General features: G+C 41.2%; 1 protein-coding gene across 1 annotated transcript in view; it reads right to left on the reverse strand.

Moving 5' to 3' along the window:
• Positions 1-13496, reverse strand: part of st6galnac3 (ST6 (alpha-N-acetyl-neuraminyl-2,3-beta-galactosyl-1,3)-N-acetylgalactosaminide alpha-2,6-sialyltransferase 3) — a 76928-nt gene extending 63432 nt beyond the window's left edge. Inside the window, exon 1 of the mRNA XM_076745855.1 lies at positions 13230-13496. Within this exon, the coding sequence (XP_076601970.1) occupies positions 13230-13247 (18 nt within the window). The 5' untranslated portion in view covers positions 13248-13496. The remainder of the gene's footprint in view (positions 1-13229) is intronic.
• Between the last annotated feature and the right edge of the window lie 8261 nt (positions 13497-21757).

Below are 21757 nucleotides of genomic sequence, written 5' to 3' on the forward strand. Positions count from 1 at the left end.
CACACTGGATTACATCTGAAACACTTGATTATTCTCTCTTACGTGATAATTAATTGAGGATTTTTGGGTTTTGGACTTTTAGTCAGACAAAACATTTGAAGAAGTCACTGTGGGCTTTTAGGAAATTTGAATTTTGAGACTTAATAGTTTGAGCAATTAATTGATGACTGAAAATCATTTCTTGCAGCCCTAACAGAATCCTCCAACTTTCATTAAAAAAAAGGCCAAAATGAAAGCAGCAGAGGATGAGACATCCTCACCTTTAGTCCCTCATATGAGTCAAGTTCTAAAAGGATCCTTCATTTCCCTTAATGCAATATGACAGTACAGTTGACCGATACTGGATTTTTACAGGTTTAAAATCAATTCATTTCTGTTCTGCAATTTCTTGTTATGTGAAAATATTCTGGGTGTTTATTTCGAGTTTATTTCCTCCAAACCAGAGATGGTGGGTGATTGCTGAATCAGTGGAGAGCCAAAAAAAAGGCAGTTTCGGTGAGTTTTGCTTTGTTTCTGTCGAGTTTGAATGAAGTTTGTCTCACGCTGATAAAATTACTGTTTCTGTAAATGGGGTCTGGCGCCTTTGGCGAGAGCAATACAGCGGCTGTTTCTGCTTAAACAAGAGGATCCTCCTTAACAAAAATGGAGGGATTACACTGCAACCCTTTTCACAGTTGCCAGTTGCATCACTCTCGCTCAATACCAATTCCAAAATCTTTTGTCACCATTAGTCACTTGGACACAAAAACATGGGAAAATAGGATCCATAAGCACAGATAACATTTTCTCACATTTGTCCAGCATGTGGAAATCTTCCAGGACACGTAGACCAGAACCCCGAAACTCTCAGCGGAGGATTTAGCAGCTAAGTTATGTTATAACTCCACAGCACATGGTACTAACACAAGCTTTCAGTTAAACATTTAAAATCTCCAGGCCTAAGCCAAGATAACCCTGATAAATTCACCAGGGTTGTTTTCTTTCACCCTCCAGAGCCGCAGAGCACATTATTCAACTGCTACCCTGCCCATGCTGAGCACACTTAAACCAGCACCCATTCTGATACCTGATAAACCGAGAAACATTTGTGGGTTCCAGCTTCTCAAATGTGAGGATTTTCTTCTTTTTTTTTTGTCCTATATGGTCGTGAATTTAAAATCTTTGGGTTTTAGACTGTTGGGCAGCTCAGAGAAACTGTGATCATTTCACCATTTCCAAATGTTCCACAAGCTTGATGATAAAAATCAGCAGACTTATTGGTAATGAAAGTAACTGTTGATTACACCTGACAGTGGAGTAACGATTAAAGATGTTTCCCAGTAAATCAGCCAAACACCACCTCTGAATGTCTGTCAGGATTGGATTACATGGCAGTCAGTGCCAAACATAAGAAAAGACGGACGAGGGGGAATTTGCTCTTATCTTCTTGAGCCGCAGAACAAATAGGATATGTTGGATCGGATAAAGGACGTGTTGCATTTAAGACATATTTTTAAGTCGCTCTGAAAATTCATGGTTTGAGTTTTTATTGAGGGAGAGGAAATCTGAGTCAACTGAATCCTCTTTGTTCAAAGCAGCAGAAATTTCTGACCACAAAAGCATTCAAATGCTTTGCCAGCTTTTTGTTTTCCATTAATCCCCTTTGATTGCAAAGGTTCTCTGAGAGCTCGGACGGCATTATGAAACTTGCACACATTAAAAACCCGGCCAGGTGAATGCAAGGCCACCAAACAGCACCGCTATGTGGCACAAGCAGGTGTTCATGCTGGAAAATAACAATAAAGTCTGCAGAGTCTGTTAAAACCTCTGCAGCGTTGCTGCAAAACTGAGGGGTGGGAGAGTGTGGCATTCAATGAGCATGTGTGGATTAAGGCTGGGGAGGTGGTAGCGCTGGTCGGAGCCGACAACAAAAACAAAAACAGCAGCAAAAACCTGCAGTCGTCAGACAGATCAATAAGAGGCCAAAACACAAACCCGGACGGACAAAACAATCGCAATCAAAAAAAAAAACAACACACCAGTGAAACCTCAAACACGACCGCGTGATTGGACAAACCAGCAGCGCACGTTCCCCACAGAACAGCAGCAGGCCGGTGAGCGCGTGCAGCATTACCTCGAGTGCACTGTGGCATTTTCAAGCCATGTCCATTTCTGTTTTTCACCACCGCAACAGCAGAAAGTTCCAGAGCATGAGCGAGCATAAAAGCAGACGGGAGATTACGTTTCATGAAAAAAAAAAATTGACTGCACTTTATTTAATGCCCTCACTTAACCGCCAGGCTCTATTTGTGTCTGTCAACCTCTTCAGTTCACAAGCCAATCAGCCTCCCGGTGCCGGCGCCCAGAACACTGCCAGGCTTCCTCTGGGGATAATAACAGTGGCACTGAAACCTTTTATTAGCTGACTTGGTCAAGAGTCCTCAGGAAGGGGCCTATACCACGACCAGACCGGGCTCCCGCTGAGCATATCACCGAGTTCATAGCACAACCTGACACTTCAATGAGAGAAGAAAAGAGGAGACTGAATCAAAGCCAGGATATTCGTCAAGGATATCTGATGCTGTCCGCAATTCTGCAACAGGATGAAAATAAATCCGAACATGTCAAGGCAATAAATCAAGCTAAAAAGCTGGTCTGGAGGGAGCGGGCGTGGCACCGAGCACACAGTTGGACAACACTAATGCAATTACGGGGATTTTCTGCTTGCTCAGAGGCTCGGTTCAAGGGCGGAACGCAGGAAGCTCGAGGCGAGCTGCACAAACTCAGCCGTTACTCAGGGTAACAGCCAAGCCTGATCTTGCCACCTCACTGTCTGGAAAAGCTGTTGAGAAAATATATACAGGATTACAGCAGAGTGGCTCCGAGATCAGGGGTGCTCTGACGGGTCCCGCCTGGATCTAACTGAGCTGAGCTGGTGTGGATTCTCAAATTTTGTGGTTCAAGAATTCATTTGTGAGAAATAAAGACGCATGATGTGACCTATGGCTGCTTCCTGAAACGGGAATTCATAAAACTATGACACTAAATTGATACTCTGAGGAAGGATTTTACTTGACCCTCAGCCCAAGCTGCTCAAAGGTCAGGGTCAGGTACAAGCAAGCAGCTAAAGAGGATTCAGTGTTTTTCTTAAGGACTCTTCAGCGAGGCAGACACTTCCCTCAGGCTTACTCACAATCTTCTGATACCTCCTGCTGCCTCCTCTGATTCCATAAGACGTCTTTTTGTGCTATTTGGACAGCACTTCTAAGCCACATCTGAGTCTATGGAGAGCGTAACTCCTTATCAAACATGGCCTCTGCTGATCTGTCTCTTCTGGGGCTTTGGATCGCCCCTGTGCCAATGGGCAGTTCGGCCCTGCCAAGAGTACACTGTGCGGGGGGGGGGGGGTACTTGCCAAATGTAATCCAGCAATGGTGCAACAGGCTCAAATGAATCCAACTGGCTGGGAGTTGTATGGCTCTGTAACTACTACATGCTAGGAAATGAACAGAAACCAAGGGCATAAATGCGCCTTAAAGTCGATAAAATGGTCCAGAAATGTGCGATTAAGAGTGTTAAATGTGCAACGGAGGAGAAAAACACAGAAAACACAGTGTCATTTGACTTAAAATGGTAGTTTGTCATATTAACAGTTTTTATATTGCACCATAAAACTTCACTATATGCAGCCAAATCAATTCTCCTCCAAACAGGACCAGTAAATCAACAGAAAATCAACAGTAACAGGGTTGCAACTAACGATTGTTTTCATGACCAATTAATCTACCAATCATGGTCTGTAATAACAGCAGTGAATAATGTCCACTACAGTTCACTAAAGCCCGAAATGATGTTTCCACATGGCTTTTTGTCTGATTAACAGTCCAAAACCCCAAAAGATTCAGTTTATTAGTACATGAATCAAGAAAAAGCACTCAAAAAAATAACTGATTATGAAAATACTTGCAGACTTATTTTCTTTTAATGGTCTCATTATTAACCAAATAATATTTCAGCTCTAATTTGATAAACAATAACTCATCAGTCATTTATGAGCAATTGCAGGTTCCAGCTGCACACATGTGAGAACTTACTACTTCTATGTTTTATATCATCGTTAATTTATTACTTTTGGCTTTTAGAGTTGGACTAAATAACACATTTGAAGATGCCCCTGAGCTCTGGGAACTTTTCACTATTTTCTAACATTTCATGGAATAAATTATTGATAAATTGTAAAATAATCAACAGATTTACTGATGAAAGTAATTCTTCTAGCAAAAATGTTGATAGTCAGTTATTGTTCATTTCTCAAACAGAAATTATCAAACACTATCTTGTTCCAGCTTCTCATATGTGAGTATTTCCTGATTATTTACCATTTTGTATCATTGTAAACTGAATATCTTTTGGTTTTGGACTGTTGATCTGACAACATAATAGAACAATTAATCAGTTAATCAAGGAAATAGCTGTGCGACTACTCGACGATGACAGTTGCCGCCTTCAGAGTTTCTATATTGCACCAAACAAAGTTTTCTCCTCTTCCACAGACACACATATCTCAGCCCGAACAGGTAGCTCAAACCAGATTGCTCACACTACGTCACACCTCACACAGACTAACCAGCCGTTGGTCTTTGCTTACACACATACACAATGCGAAGTCCATGCGGTATTTGTCATTTTCTCGCAGCAGTAAGTTGGCAAATCACCTCTTGCATCATGTTCTAAGCCAGAACTCCAGAGTTCGTCCAGGAAACCATCAGGGCCGGATGATGCCATCTGACCACCAACGATCTGCCGTCTTGGCAGCTCAGTCTCTGACTCACAGACTGTACCGATGGCACTCGCTCAGTCACTCTGCCTTCATCTATCACCGCAAGTTCACCGCTGACTGGGTGTTAAGAAGCCAGTCTTAATCCTAAAACGGTGTGTGACCCTTTAATCCCTGAAGAACTCAGCTGCCCAGGTGAACGTGTGCTGTGCTGCAGACGGATCACACAGGTGTAGTTATAAACAAACACTGTGGCCAGCCATTAAGCAGCAACTCAAGATGTCTGGACCCCGGAGAGAGCCAGAAGATCATTTAGGAGCAGCTCGAGATGGTTCATGAAAAATGAAACCTGTATGAAACACATCATTTGTCTGAACTTTTCCTTTTCCGAAAAGACAAATTACCAGAGCTGAAACGATTAGTTCATGAATTAATTAGTCAATGGGTGGAAAATTCAACCCTGTCTCCTACAAATTACGGTTATATATTACTTAATTGTTTTTTCAATGAAGTTACAAACATAATCGTTGCCTTGTTTATGTTCACAACATTTGTTCAAGTAAATGAAATATTACATTTATGAAGCAAAGCAGTCACAAGGAGACGGTCGGTGTGGATGATCTGAGAACATACGCACACATACAAACATGCATACGCATTGCGTTTCCTTCAGAACTTATTTCCTGTTGCAAATTAGTCGTATAAAAATGAAAAATGAAACATCTGGTGGGCTAAATCAAACCTTATGGTGGGTCAGCTTTGGCCCGCGGGCAGCCCTGACTTAGGGAAAGGCTGCGGCGATGCGCTTATGAAAGTCTAGACTTCATGTAAGTCAATGAGGCTGACTTTTTAAACGAAAAAGCACCTTAATGCTCTGCTGTATTCATTGCGATGCATTTGCACTTTTTCTGATGTCAGGAGGAACAAAGGCAGATTAATAACTGCACTTCATTCTTTCCCACATGAACGTTGGCTCGGTCTTCTTGTTTTAGGGTAATTAAAGTACAAAACTTCAACCTTGACATTAAAGTCTCAGAAGAGTCCTTTGTGACTGCCTGTACAGTAATAATAGGGGTTATGGTCCAGAGGTTCTTTGTGAGTGACATGTAATTTTATGCTGCTGACCGTGACTGCAATTACAGAGTGGAACTTAATTTGTAAGCTGCCATATCACCTCTTTCATTAAACTCTGGGTGTCTTTCCTTTGTATTTTGTCCCAATAGGGGTGAAGAGGGAACAGACACAAAAAAAGCAGCCAAGAAAATGACCAGCACTGGCAGCAGAGTGCAAGCACCCCGAACTGGCAGAATGGCCCAAGATTAAACTACCCAGGATTAGACAGTACCTTAATAGCACGAACTAACGACACAAGTAAAACCTTAAGTCTTCCCAGATGTTGATTAGATTTCTTGTGTGAGTGGAGGCTCAGTGCGCTGGCCCAGTTACTACTACTACGACTGCTGCAGCGTGGATTAATGCCAGATCTGGAGGGAGGTTATCACCCTGGGTTACCACTGTGAATACGCTAACCCTTGCACTAGCTTCTGCAGCAATGTGTGTGAGTGTGTGCTTGTGTGTTTGCACAACAGATGTAGGTTACATTACCATGATAAAGAAGCCACACGCTTAAATGGTACCCTGTTGGCTCAAAAGGGTTTGAGAGAATGGATGCCAACAGCGGAGCGAAGACAAAGACTTTCTTTTAGGTCATCCAGTCAGGAAAAGGGTTCAGCTGAAGTCAAACCGAAATTTACATTCTCCACACTTTTGTGTGTTTGGAAAAATAAGTTATGATGAAACTATGGCGAATGTGCATATTTTTCTATTTTTTTCAAAAACAGTATAAAGCCATTTTTTGGATGTATATGTGGAAACGGTGTCAGACTGTGTCAGTACAGTAGAAAGAACAGCAAAGCTTCCCGTCGCTACGACTCACGAATGGTCCCCCGTCTCCTAACCCTGCAGCCACATCATTTCAATGCTTAAATTAGCTTCTTTTGCAGTGTAATTTGGAGCAGTTCCCTAACAAGTGGAACCAGATGCAAACAAACTGTGTACAGCTCATTTTAAACGAGCGGAGTCAATTGCATTAGTGTTAATATTGTTTTTTATTTCGAAGCAGCAGCCAGCAACAGAGGCTTTGCGACCATGTTGCCGTCAGTTTGCTGACACGTTCTGTGGTTCTTTTCTCCAAATTACATTGTCGCTGTCAGAAATTTCTGTTATCTCTGACTCGCAGTTACAGCTCAGAGGCTGACTTTAACAGTCTTTCTGTTAATACTAATTGGTTTGGTGGGAACATGGCTTGAGCTTCAGGCCTCTGGGTGGGCGTTCGTCATGGCAACAGCTGACTGACATCGGAGAGCCGCCACTGTGAGGAGACGCGATGTCAAATTCTGTGGTGCGCTACCGACAGGAAAACAGTGTTGGCAGACGTACGATACTGATTATATTTGTACGATGATTTTAATAAATGTATAACATTTGATGAATAATTTTTCCATTTCAATATGCCAACAGCGAAACTCTGGGATTTGAGAGCAACGAATCACATGAGCACCACTGATCACACCTGCCTGCACATCATGCCTGATTAAAGTGGAAGTTACGTAACTAGCTTGCTAACATTAGCAGTGATTCCATTAAACATCAGGCCTACTTTTTCCACCCTGCATTATATAAAGGAGAGGTTCTGGCTCGTATTAGCTGTCGCTGTTTCATGGGTTTATTTGTGGTTTTAAACTAGAAAGAGAGCTCACAAGAACGCTAAAGTTAGCTTTAGCTACCTCCAGCTAGCTTTCACTTGAAGTCCAAGCTTTCACACTTTCATGCAGCTCCCTTAGATATGTTTTTTTTTTTTTCGTCCACAAGACACACAGGCTACCCAGGGACATTTGACAGAGTACAGGCACATGTATCAGCGCTCTCTGGTGGACAAACTATGTAATGGCGAGACTCTAACAACGCATGTACACGTGGTATTAAAATGCGATCTTTATCTGAACACGACATACAGATATTTGTTTTTAGCTAACACAAGGTTGTTGTTCAGATTTAGAGAGCAAGCAAGCCGGACAGCAATATTCAACTGAACTGCATGAAAAATGGAAGCATTACAGGTGGGAAATGAAAGATATACAGTAAGAAATAACTGTGTGTGCAGCACTCGTCTGTGCAGCTGGTCTGCTGTTAACAAGACATATAATTAATCTAGTCACAGAGTAGCCTACCCTCCTGCAACACACCAGGACAAACAGACAATGTTTTTTATACAAAGACAAGAATAGCTTTATGTACTAAAGTTGTCAAATTTACAAGACGGAACCAATTACTTAGAATTCGTCAAAGCCAATTTAGAAATGCAGTTCATAAAGTTTCCTCTTGCTCAACAACTCACAAAACTCCACGTTTTTTTTAAGGGAGTCTGGGGCTGATTTACCACCACCTAAAATTACTCACATGCAGGCTTTGCAGGCAGAGATCCGATTGCAATGAGGGTAACGAAAATGCATTAAAAATAGCGAGCGCAAACACAAAGGCAAGACTGGATTGTTTACTATCTGATAATGGATCCGGATATAGATCCTATTTTAATACCAGGAATAAATTGGGTGTTAATGACCTCAAATCTAGTCTCGGCATTTCTGTACTGCAATTTCTTACTACTTATGCTCGTATATTGTGTTGGTTTCTATTTAGAAACCAACACAATATATGAGCCTAATCAGCCAATTTATCAGTCTAGCTCTACTAAAAATGTCAATCATAACCAAAAATTTACACCACCTGGAGACAATTTTTACCGATAAGTCTTAAGCAACTACTAATTTTCAGTTCACTTTGACTGTAACTATTAAGACCAGAGTGTTACTGTTACATTTTTACATTTCACATAATACTTGGTTTTAGCTTCCTGTTGTATATTGAATTTGGATGAATTTCCATTAAGCACTGAAATATTTAGAATATATTTGAGTAAAACTAAACTTCAATAAAGCGACTTCAAGTATCATTAATGCATGAGGATATCTGTTAAACTATTGGTACCTGATCTATCTGCTGTAGGATTAAAAATGAATTCAGCTTTTCCTTTAGGACTCTGTGCAGTCAGAGGGAAAACTTTAAAACAATGGATTCCCAAAGATCTCATGCAAACTTCACACTCAAAACAAAGGCACAAAGGGAAACCTGAGCACGGATTTGATAAACCTTTGAATATAAACCGGAGTCTCAGCCTCATTCAACATCCTGCCGGTGCCCTGCGCTTTCTCTAAACCTGCAACGGGGCACTTTTTATCAGCCTGCCTTCTGCTGAAACACAATCACACGGGACAAGGGGGACTCAGAGAAGTGCCATTCATCCCTGAAACTCTTAAGAACTGGGACACTCGCTGCATTCCCATGGCTGTTCCAACACTTCCCGACACACACAGGCGATGACGTGTTTGTGTGTGAATTCATTAATTAATTTGAAATCTCCTTTGTGTGTGTGTGTGTTAAGTGTACTTTCAAAGTATCTACCCGCATGACTGCATCAGAAAAACTTGCTTTGCTGGCCTTGTTCTGCCATATGAAGTTAGGAGTAACAGCAGCATCACCATTTTTAGATGGTGCATGATGGAGAGCTCAACCTGAACTGTTATGATGGAGGACAACAGCCGCGGCCTTTCCCAGCTCAAGCACAGTTCTTCACGGATGGACTCACTCCAATTAAAACACAAGCTAACAAAGGGGGAAGCCTGCACGTCAGAGCTCTCTCTGCAGGCCTCTCTCACCAATTATAAACATGAACTAAGTAGCACACTGCGAGTCAAACAGCGCTCAGTGTCATGAACCATACTAGAGCAAAGAAAAGCATGCTCTCATGCACTTAAACATATCATCAGACACAAACTGTGCACTGTAGGACTATGGAGAGTCACAGTAGACCTGTTTTCCACATCACTGTCTCTCTCTGCGAATCCATAAAACACAACACACAAAACACTCACGCACAAGGTTGGAGAGTTTCACCTGCTCAGCCCTCAATTATTGAAATGATTCAGTCTGAGAAGCTCTGAAAGGAAAACAGATGTAACCTGTGACAGGAGCTCACAAGATGACACTGAATCATTTGAAGGCATCATTGATGATGAGGTGCCCTTAATTAAATTTAACTTAAGAACTGTGACCAAGACACTAACTGAGCACAACATTTTATGGCTTACAGCTCTACAGTCAGAGCTCTCTGGGTACTTCAAAGTACCTCAAACATGTCTTCAGGATTTCTGTATCCTATTCTGCAATTACCTAAGAGCAGCTTATATAATGGCCCATATAATTTATCAGTTAGGCTCTAGTTTGTTACTTAATCTTTTTTTAAAAAGTACTTCTTTGCAATAAGTGTTCCCATCCACCTCTTTTATAAGCATTTTAAATTTGTGTATAAAAAACCTGAGTGAAAATGGCAGATTTTAAGCAATTTTAAGTCAAAATATTGCACAAAAAAAAAAGTTTTTAGACTTGGCTGAGGTAGGAAAGATGGCATATCAATAAACACAAAATACAGAAAGGTGCAATAGAAAGAGATTAATGGAATAAATTAAGCCACACATGAAGCATGTGACTCAAATTTCACTCCCACGCCCACTAGAAAAACACAAATGGCGGCAGGCAAAATCATCAGACCTGTGGAGCTGGTAAGCTTTCTCAAGTAAATGCATGAAACAAACATAAATACCATACATCCATCACATTATTTCTGTTCATTTGAGGTTTGAGAAGAAGAAGAAACAAGACAAGAAAGGGGGAAAGATCGGAAAGCAGAGCAGGGATAAGCTGAGTAGATACATGAGTTCATCTATCCAACCATCCATCATCATGTCATCCATCTATCCATCCTCTACACGAAGAATCACAGCGGGCTATTTCAGCAGAAGAGCAGGGAAACGCCAAGAGGAACAATCTACTGCACGCAGGAGCATGAGTGTTGTCTGCATATGCACATGTAACTGTCTAAAACTACGGCGCGAGCAGCGAGCTGACTAAATGAGTTGACAAGCTGACCATGTGATGAAGCCAGAGTAAACTACACTACACTGGACTAAATGTTCAGCCATTTTTCAACTCAACTGACAGCAAACAAGAATACTGGTGTCACTTCATTCAGTCACAGCTCATTTACTTCTGTCCACTCCTAGTTTACGTTTCCTTCAATCACTCTGCAATCTGCACCCTGTAATTATGTTTTCCCTTTTTATTAAAACATAACAGTGTCAAATGTAGTGTGAAATTATCTCCTGTCGCACATAACAAAAACAGCCTGAACGAGTTAGTAAAGTGACGCGTTGTTGACAGAGACTCTCGTTCCTTCCTGTGGGCGTCGGAGGATTGACAGGAACAGAAGTGCCTTTAAATCAATGACAACGTTCAACTTTGGCACAATAAAATAAATATTAACCACAAAGCTTGACAAAACCAAACTATGATAGCATGTAAACCGTGACGGACTGTGTGATGGTGGAAGAATATACTCGCAGATTCTTCTGAAGGAAGAGAAATGATGCTCGATAGTTCAACAACACCAACTGTTCAAACAGCAGCAGGACCAGAGACAAAGATCTTTTCACTGTATCACAACCTCAATCACATGCTTTTCTGTAATTTACTGCCCAAATGTGTAGTTCAAAGCAGGTTTAACTGTCATTTTACACATGAAATTAGTTTGATAATGCAGTACGTGGGCTCAGACCAAAGTTTTGAGTTTGTTTTATGTGATTTTTGCAATCGATTAGTTGATCAGCAAAAATAATCTCCAACTATTTTTGATAATCCATTCATCGTTCTCTTCACCCTCAGTGATAGTACACTGAACTCACTCATTGGCTGGACAAAACCTTGGGCTTTAAAGGTCCAGTGTGTGAGATTTGTGGGGGTCTATGGGCAGAATATGGCAGAAATGTAATGATAAAAAGTATGTTTTCATCAGCATATAATCAGCTGAAAATGAGACTTGTGTTGTTGTTACCTGAGAATGAGCTCTTTCTGTCTACAGAAGCAGCAGTTTCTCCTCCACAGAGTCTGCCATGTTGTACCTCCATGTTTCTACAGTCGCTCAGAAGGGACAAACCAAACTTTAGAGCTCTAGAGAGCATCTTCCATATTTTTCACGAGTTTGGAAGCCACCAAAGGTTCTCCACACGCTTAGAAAGGGAGGATGAGGCGAGGGGTATTCAGCTGGGTGCAATCTGCAAAGTCATAGCTAGATGTCACTAAATCCTCCAAACCTTTAAGAGCACGATTGGTATTTTTTACTCTTTTTCACATCCAGACTGAGCAATTGATAACTGGAGAAAATAACTGGCAGATTAATCGGTAATGAATTAGCGGCAGCCCCACACCAAATACGGACTTTTTCAATGCCTCGGATTAAAGAGTTAAATACTGTTGTTCAATAAAACCCTTTTAAAAATTCAACCACAAAGCAGCTGCACAAGAACATCACCTGAAGAAAACACAGGCTAAGTTAGCAAAATGATCATAACTCTGATGAAAGAATAAATGAACATGAGTAAGAATCAATACTTGACAGGTTTTGATGCCTCCTGCTACACTGTTAATTTCAACTTCTCGAATGTAGGGATTTGCTTGTTGTCTGTTTTAAATCACGGTAAACGCAGTATTTTTCTGGTTTTGCACTGCTGACTGGATAAAACAAGCTATGTCACCTTGTCACAGGTGAGGATTTTCGCCTTTTCTCTACTTTATATCTTTATTAACTTAATACCTTTGGATTTTAGAGTGTTGCTCAGACATAACTATCTGAAGATGTCACCTTGAACTCTAAGAAACTGGGATGGATATTTTTCAGTTTTTTCTGAATTGGAAAAAAGTAGTTGCAGGCCAAATGAATACAAATTCAGTGTTCTGTGTTACATGTGAACCACTACACCTGGAGCTCTCACAGTGCTGCGGGTGTCCACATCTGTAAACTGCAGACATTAACTAAACTGAAAAGGTTAAACAAAGACTAAGAAGGTGCGAATTACTGATGAACTTTTGTGAACTTTCTCTGTTCAGCCATCTCTTTCAGCCCCTCCCGTTAGCACCTGAACGTGTCATGAAGGATGTTGTGAACACAGCTGGATGGCCTGCATGTGCCTGCTTTTCCCGCGAGAGATAAACACAAACACGGACTGCTAAAGCAAGCAAACAAACACACACAGAAACAAACACCAGGGCCTGGCTTTTGCCTTCACTGGCACGAACAAAAAACAAATTCTGGGTCCAAAAAACCAGGCGAACATTCAGGAACCAGAGGAGGGTTAATTACCTCCACGGAGCATCACCGCCGCCACCGCAGCTCACATTTCACCCCACATCTGCTGAAATGCACACGGACGTAAAGCCTACCACGTCAGCTGGCTCCTCGTGTTTTTTCCTCCATTCCCCCTTTTTGGACCCTAATGTATGTGAGAGAGAAACCCCCACTTACCTTCCACATCCAGGCCATTCTTATTTCTACGCAGACAATGGTGGACCGCTTGTTTTCGTCAGCCCCAAAACGCCGTTCACCGCGTCCGTCTGCGAGGACTTTTATTCATGAATGCACCACCAGAGGACACAGATGCGGTGCGGTTAAATGCGGGCTCGCCTCCATAAATATTGGAGTGTACCGTTATTCGTCTCCTGTCTCGGGCTTTTTTTTTTTTTTTTCTTTCCGTGGAGCTGCTGGGACCTGGACCGACGCTGCGCTGCTACTGGTCGGCGCTGACGCAGAGCCCCGCCCCCTCCTGCGTCACGTGACTGCTGATTTCCTGACTTTTCCAACAAGCCAGTCTGAGAGGAGTCTATGATTTTTGGTATGTCTGTATTTACAGAAGAGACACAAAAGCATGAGAAGAAGTGACAAAGATATAACCAACTCAGATAATTTAATCTAAATATTTAAACTGTTGCTGAAACTGAGGAGTTTAAAATCGAACATTGCTCACCGTCCAGCTGCAGGAGCTTTGAAAAGAAGATTTCAGTTTGAGGTTTACCCCTGTTGTTTCTGCCTGATGTCACATCACAGTTTTGGCTGACCCTGCACATTCAGAACGTAAAGTATGTTATCGCACCACTCGACTTACTCCAAATTGTTGTTTATGCAAAAAATCTCTCTAAAGAAAGAGCTGACCTGGTTAATATTATTTTCATTGTGAGTAAATGTCACATTCAGTCATGCAAATGGAAAAAACAGAACCCCTCCTCAACATATTCTTATTTTAGTTATTCATATTAGGTTCCTTAGGTGAAAACTTATTTTAGTTACCCATTTATGTTTCATTTTATTTGTGTTTATGTAGCTTATTATTCTATCTTAATTTATCCATGGTTGTTATAACCTTGCTTTGGTGTTCTTTTCTCTAGCAATGCACTGAAATTGTTCCTATGATATTGTAACAGGGTTAAACATAGTTTACATACACACACACACAAACACATATATACACATACGTATTTACAAAGAGGATGCAGTTGTCATCTAGTGGTGGACTATAATTTTCTTTTCTCTAAAAATATTCGAAAATGTCTTTTTCAATGTGTGAAATATACAAATTATTACCCTGTTGCGCTTGTTAATGCTTTTAAATATCCATGTGTAAGTTATTGAAGCTGTTGGACATTCATGCTCCACTCATAAAAAGGTCTGTAAAGGGCAGCAGGGCAGCACGGTTCAATGACGAGCTGAGATCTTTGATGCTTTCAAAGGGACAATGACAAGGCTGCTGCTCAGAAATCAGGATGCTCTTTAGATAGAAGCCTTTACTGCAAGTTGAGAAACAAGGTCAGTGAGTTAAAGTACTTCAAAGAGAAAGATTTTTTTTAAAAATACAGCCCTGTAAATGAGTAAAAAATGAATGAAATATTTGAATGTGTAAGAAGTCAGCCAATGGGGACGATTTGAGATCTTGTTAACAATATTATGAGTGATAAAACATGTGATTTTACATTTTTTATGTTTGCCAGGACAAAGTAGAGGAGATGCTGCTTTCTTTCAGATGAAACATTGCCCAGGATAGATTACCTCGATGGAACATTTTTCATTTGTGGCTAGGCTGCTTTCCAAACCAATATGCCATATTGTTTTATAGGTGTTTACTTAGTGGAAACACACCAGAGCTTTGGGAAAGAGTCTAACATTTTACCTTTAGCCAAAGATTGAAAAGCATGTCCCACTGGCTCAGTATACTCCCAGTGCTAGGTAAGCGACTTGAGAAGATAACCTTCAATCAGTGCTAAATTATTTTAGTAAAAATGGACTACTTACATCAATACTCCTAGACATGGGCACTCTACAAGTACTGCAACAGTACACATGACTGATAAACAGTTAAAACATATGGGTAACGTGAAACTAGTTGGGGCTGTGCTCTTGGATTTTACTGCAGCACTGAACTATTTTCTAATTGCTGGGCTCAAATATTTCAGTTTTTCACCTTTAGCTCTTGCCTGATGAAGACTTGCCTCTCTGGCAGAACACAGTGAGTGTTTTCAATGGCAGCTTCTCTGACAGTAAGAAATATCCTGCGGTGTTCCACAGGGGAGCTGCTTGGGGCCAGTTATATTTTCAATCTCTATAAATAACTGTGTTATTAAAAAAGCTGATGTAATTATGCATGCTGATGACTCAACTTTGTTTGGTGCTTCACCAACCTCAGTGGATTGGAGAGAATCTACATGTCCAGTCACATAGCATTACTAAAAGGGTTAGATGAACATTTATATTTAGATCAACATATAAAGATCTATGTTGTCATAGCAAGTTATATGATAGACAGTGTTGCACAAAGAAATTATCATAAACAAGAGATTAATATAACGTGGGACACACATTTTTCAAATATTGGTTCGCTAGTAAACAGCCTGACAATGCTAACAATGATAGCGAAGAGGACAGTAACCCAGCAGCCACTTCAAATGCTCCACCTCGACCTGAACTAGACCAGCATCCAAGAGGACTTGTGACAGCGACAAACTGTGAAGGTAGGTGCTGATTTTCCACGTGGTGAGGATTAAAAATGAACTGAGGATGAATCAATGATGCCTGAACTTTTTTTTTTTTTTGATTTACTGACAATAGAGTCAAAACTGGTGGAGTTATGAAGGAGAAAGGCCGAATCTGAACTGTAAAAGCTCATGTACACCTTCATTTTCTTGTGGACAGGTGCGTAGGAGGAAATATCCATGGACCAGAGAAGAGAGAAGACACTGAGGGAGCAGGTTGATGTGGAGGCTACTGTGCTTGTGTTACCGGCCTCGGGCTTAGAGGAACCCAGGCCAGCAGCAAACGAGCTGCGGTGCAATAAAGACAGAAACGCAGAAAAATACTGTTATCTGCTCGTACGCAGGTTTACTCTAAGGTACATAAAGTAACACAAACACATCTATTTTTGTTCATAACATTCTTAATCAAAAATAATCTCATGCAGTTTACACATAATCACTTCAAAACCTTTTGATCTTCCTGTATAACCATGTGTGTCGTTAAGTGAACGTCTCATTTCCCTTGACACAATATACATTTACATTTGCCAAACAATCACAATGAATTTACACCTGTAAGTGTAACTGCAAATGTATCTGTAAAATTCTGCAGACTGACCCTTTAATGTAGAATACAGTTAAACTGCTCTTATAGCAACAACCGTGCTAACAATAGCTTCTGCCATGCTAGGGGTCGGGCTGTTAGGAGATACCGCCATTACACGGGTATTAGCAAACACACGCAACAGTTTAAACTGTTCTAAACTATGAAAACACATTTAAACATCAATGACTTCCTGCAACTGCTTCTGTTTGCTTTACAGAACATCCGTAAAGAAGCTGTGTAAAATTAATATTTTATCGTTAGTGGGGGGGGGGGGGAGCTCCCGACCGTTAGCATTAGCTTAGCTAACCGTACTAGCTAACTGGCTTCACTCGACCGAACATGTCATACAAAAACTCTTTTCACATATAACTTTCATAACACATTTCTTCAACATTTCACGCGACTCAATGATGATAGCTAGACGTTTAGTAATTCATTTTTGAACATATTTTCGTACCTGTAAGCAATGAAGGAAGGAATGGAGGAAAATAGTGTTGTCAGCGCGTACCTGAAGTAAGCACGAGCCGCGCCTGTCCCTCGGTGTTTGTGCTTATAGTGCCACCTGCTGATCGGATGCTGCAACGTGTGAGATTTTTGTAAATAGTAAAGAAAATCAATTTACAGCGTATAAAAGAAAGTTTTGTCCTTGTTAATTCAGCACAACATGCCAAAAAAAAAAATAAAATAAAATAAAATAGGTGTCTGTTTTCCTTAAAGGTACAAATAGAGGGCCACTTCTAGGATGTCAGTTGTGTTTTTTATCAAGAAAAAAACCCTTCCTAAGAATATTTATCTGCTCTGGCTGGGAGACAGTATGGAAAGTGATAACCTTGGGTCTGCAGATATATGTTTTCTTCCAGCGCTGAATTCCCCTGAGAGCAGAAGTGTTGCAGTGAACAAAACTGATGGAAACCTTTCAGAGATCCAGATAGAAACTGCAATACTCGGTGAGACTATTGGCCTCCAAAAGTTGCATTCAGGGTTGGAATTGGGAAACTTTTCTGAATTAGATCATGAAATACCCTAAAAGCAAGTCACTACGAAGCTACAGCAAACAGCAGTGATTGTGGCCATGCTTCTGTTTTCTATATCTGGTTTATCCTGTTCAGTGTCACAGGAGGACTGGAGGCTTCCTCAGCATGCCCTGGGTCAAGCTGCTGTCTGTCACATAGTGGGAAAAACACATTCGCACTCCTGGCAACTTAGAGCATCCAGTCCACTCTGTCTGCATGTCTGGGTGGAAACCGGAACACTCAGAGGAAACGGGAGCCGACATGGTGAGAACATGCAAACACCACACAGGAAGATTTCAGCCGACAGGATCAGCTGTTTCTGCAGAGGTGCTTTGTCACACTAAATTAGCTGCTAAAATGTTAAGTGATTGGCCATTATTGTTCTGAATTCATTTGTTAACATGCACATTGCTATTGCATTAAAAGTTTTCTTTGTCAATATTCACGTCATTAAACCAGGTTGAGTATTTAAAGCGGCGGGGATGGGAGAAGGTAAACACTTCAAATGCAGACGCGTTGATGAGGAAACAGAATCTGTTGATTTGTAGAGGGCCACTTGTGCAGTGAGTGCACTCACTGTTATGGCCAGGCTTTAAAACCTATGTCACAACCTTTAAAATTATGACCAGTAAATATTAATACCTGCCATAACATAAAATGGGATAACTTGGTGTAATGACATCGATGTCTTAGCAGAGTGATGGCTCTGGCACAACCTGCCACGAGATGCATGGTGGAGAATGTAAACAGTCTGAAAGGGTCAAAGCTCCAACAACACGTGCATCATTCAATCCAGAAAAGAGACACTCTGAATACTAATACAGACTCTGACACTGTCCTGATTTTGTATACTGCTGTATCAGGTGCGTGGCAATACTTCAGCAGCTACATTAGCCCAGATTAAGGTTCATATCAATCAGACACCAGTGTTTTTATTCTAAAGTCAATTAAAACCACATCAGCTGTTGTCAAACTGAATACATTTTGAATATTTTATATTTGTTATGCTTTTTTTGTCATCTGAAGCTCAAAGTGAATTGGCTACGAGTGTTACTTCATGGTGTTTTTTTAACCAGATGAAGTCATCTTACTGAAGACGGGGCTTCCTGCGCCTCAGATATTTAAGGTCTCATGTGAACATGACTGGTAAAGTTTCATGTTTCGTCCTCCTTTCTTGGTGCCTGTCGCTCTTTAACTGCATGAAATCAAAGTCCATGGTCCAACAGTTCAGACTGTGTGGATGCAGACTCCTCTCTGGACCCTTATGAAAGGATGCTTCACCTGACAAAACATGAGGGAAAGAGGTTTGAATGAAGCCCATTTGGAGGATGTGAACACGAGGTGTGGCCACACAACCAGCCAGCCGCCACACTTCATGTTAACCTTCTTTGGTGAGATATATTTTAGAAATGACTCGGTTGATGCTATTGATTTCCTGTATGCTTTTATAGAAACTGATCAGAAAAAGTGACCTGGCGAACATCCTGTCTGTCTTCTCCATCATGTTATTCAGATGCTGCTCTTGTGTTTTGCCTGCCTGTATGGGAGCCTGTAATTGAGTTCAGCTGCAGCCACCCTTCCTGCCAGATGACATGACACCTTCAGTAAATAGAAATCCTCCAAGGTGTCAGTCTTGTTTGCAAATGAAAGAAACCAATCTGAGATTTTTTTTTTCTTTCCAACTCAAAATATATTTGATATACACCATCTGTAATTACTGGGACACAAACAAGTCTGAATGCATGGAGGTACAAACAGTCGCTGGTGGAAAGAGGAACACACACACACACACATAAAATGCATGGGAAGGTAACCACAGGCTGCTGCTGCACCTCACTTCTTTTGATTAGCTGTCGGCACATTCATTAAACTTCTTGCCAGGTGTGAAGCAGGTCCTCTCACCAAATCGATACCTCTATCGGAGTTATCACCAAATCTCCCTCTTTCTCTCTCTCTGCTTCTTCTCTTTTAAAGCTTTTCAAACAGAGCATGAAGAAAATAATCCTCAAGCTCTGAATCACGGATTAAATTCTCAGGAGTGCGCACTCTGCTCAAAAAGCCAAAGTCAAGGTCACCTGCAGACCGTGCATCTGAAATTACCTCTGGATGATTAAGAGAGCGTGGCTCATAGCCCGTCACCTCTGATGGATGTGATCAGGCTCAGGAAAGTCTTCAAGATAAAAAATAGGCTTTGTGGACAGTAGATCTGATGACAGACAGGTTTATCCTCCATCGAGCAGCACGTGTGAAGTTTATGTCTGACACCCATCTGGAAACAACAACTGTGTACAGAACGCAGGCCTAACACCAAACAGCTCTATTCATTTCAAACAGATACTTATTTACATATTTAAATAATTTATACATTATATAAATTATAATGAATATTTGTTTTCATATTTTTTATTGTGAATTTCTGATTGTTTTTTGCGACCATTTTGCACCAAAACACTGAGGTCAATTCGTTGAATGTGACAACCTGTTTGGTAATAAACCAATTTGTCTGACCGAATTACCAAACAAATCATTTTACACTAGCAGGAAATAATATAATACATAATGTTTTTCCAAGGATTACATTTTTGTTTGTTTGTTTTCACAAAGCCGTTTTAACGTTATGCAGAATATATATTACTGGTTTGCAGCTGCAAGCAGCTCATCAAATTCCTTTGTGCATGACTTAATGTGAGAGTGGTGGCCATTAACAGCAACGACTCATCCTCTGGGACCACCGTCGCACCAGCGAGGCTAAAAACGACTCAATTAAAACACATTTCTCACAGGTAACTTCTTGCTTGACAAAGGTGTCAAAACACCATATCACAGAACGGAGTCATTTTCTTTTCATAGACCTTCTTCTGAACATCTGATGAAAAACTACCTGCAGAGACCAGAAACATCATATCTGAACACGGCTCAAAAGAAAATGCTCACACAGATGCTTTGGATCCTTAATGTGATCAAAGAGTGTGGAAAAAAAGACTAAAAGTTGAAACCACAAAGCTGTTTACAGCTGCACTGTGTTTATTTAAATCTATGCCGTCTAATTAGTACAATTAGTCTAAACTGTCAAGGTAATTTCTGACTATTATCAAAGGGTTTTTCACTCATCGCTGAAGGACATACAGTGTGGTAGAATGTGCACCATGGAGTCATTTCAGGCTTCTTCTCTCTGTGCTTTTGTCTAAAAATACTGGACACCTCGCTGTGAAGCGGGGCTCTGGTTTCAGTTTCAAAGTACCTGAGTTCATTTTGCTTGATGAGAATGGTCATCATTGGTCTGGTTCCCAGGCTTTAGTCCAGTGAGCCCAGTAAGAGGATGCCTGAGTGATGATGCCCTCGCTGCTCCCTGAAACCCTCCTCCTCTGCTGACAGACGCACTCACAAAGACTCCGGTGGAGGTTCCCAGCTGACGGAGACAAGTCGCTCCTCACGGCGCGTCAGTCTGGGAATGAGTCCGGTCTGAGCTAAGAAATGGACAAAGACATACACAGTAAAAACATGAATAGTCTCCAAAGTTAGAGAGGAGGATGGGACTTCATGAATAATAATGGTGTTTGTACATCACTGCATGGTTCACTTTCTTCAGCACCCAGAGGAGCCCCTGGAGCTAACGCTCATAGCTGTTTTATACCATAATTAAATTACAAACATCACAAGCTTTGCTCTCCTAAGTTCACAAATTATATGTATGGATGTATTAAAGGCAACCTGTGGAGTTTTTCACCTGTAGTAGTGCTATGGAGCCGTTGTTCACTTTCCATATTCTGAGATCAATCAGTGATATTACAACATATTGATCATTTTCTCATTTTGTCATACACATGATACCTATTGTCTGACTGTCCTGCTGCTCTTCCTGACATTATTCCCCATTTCCAAGAGTTTTTTCTCACCCAAATCATCATCAGCGATTTGTTCATTTTTGGGGATGGCCTGATGGGTGGGTTATGATTACCATGGGTCTGGGGGTGTATTTTCAGCAGAACAGAAGCCTCCGAATGACCACCGAAATGTTACAGGAATACAACAGGCAGCAGTGTGTCTCTATGATCCTCTCACTCTTCTGTGACAACACGATGATGCTACGAGTCACTTTGATCATGAAGGCAACATTACTATACAGAGCATCCAGAAAAAGACGCAGTTAGAAATCTGTCTGCTCCTTCAGCACCATGGATTTCTCAATTCACAGCACAGCGAGAGCACTGATGTTTCCATCAGATAGAGGATCAATGAGTCAAAGTGCAGCTCGTGCCACGTTTTTCTGTCCGAACCCGACCGGAGTCTGAGAGTTTAGTCACCGAGCCTGAACCGAACCCGACATGAAGCCTGCACTCTCTGCTCACATTGCACTGCAGGGCTGTCGTATCT

The sequence above is a fragment of the Chaetodon auriga genome, chromosome 12, assembly GCF_051107435.1.
Source record: "Chaetodon auriga isolate fChaAug3 chromosome 12, fChaAug3.hap1, whole genome shotgun sequence".
NCBI lineage: Eukaryota > Metazoa > Chordata > Actinopteri > Chaetodontiformes > Chaetodontidae > Chaetodon > Chaetodon auriga.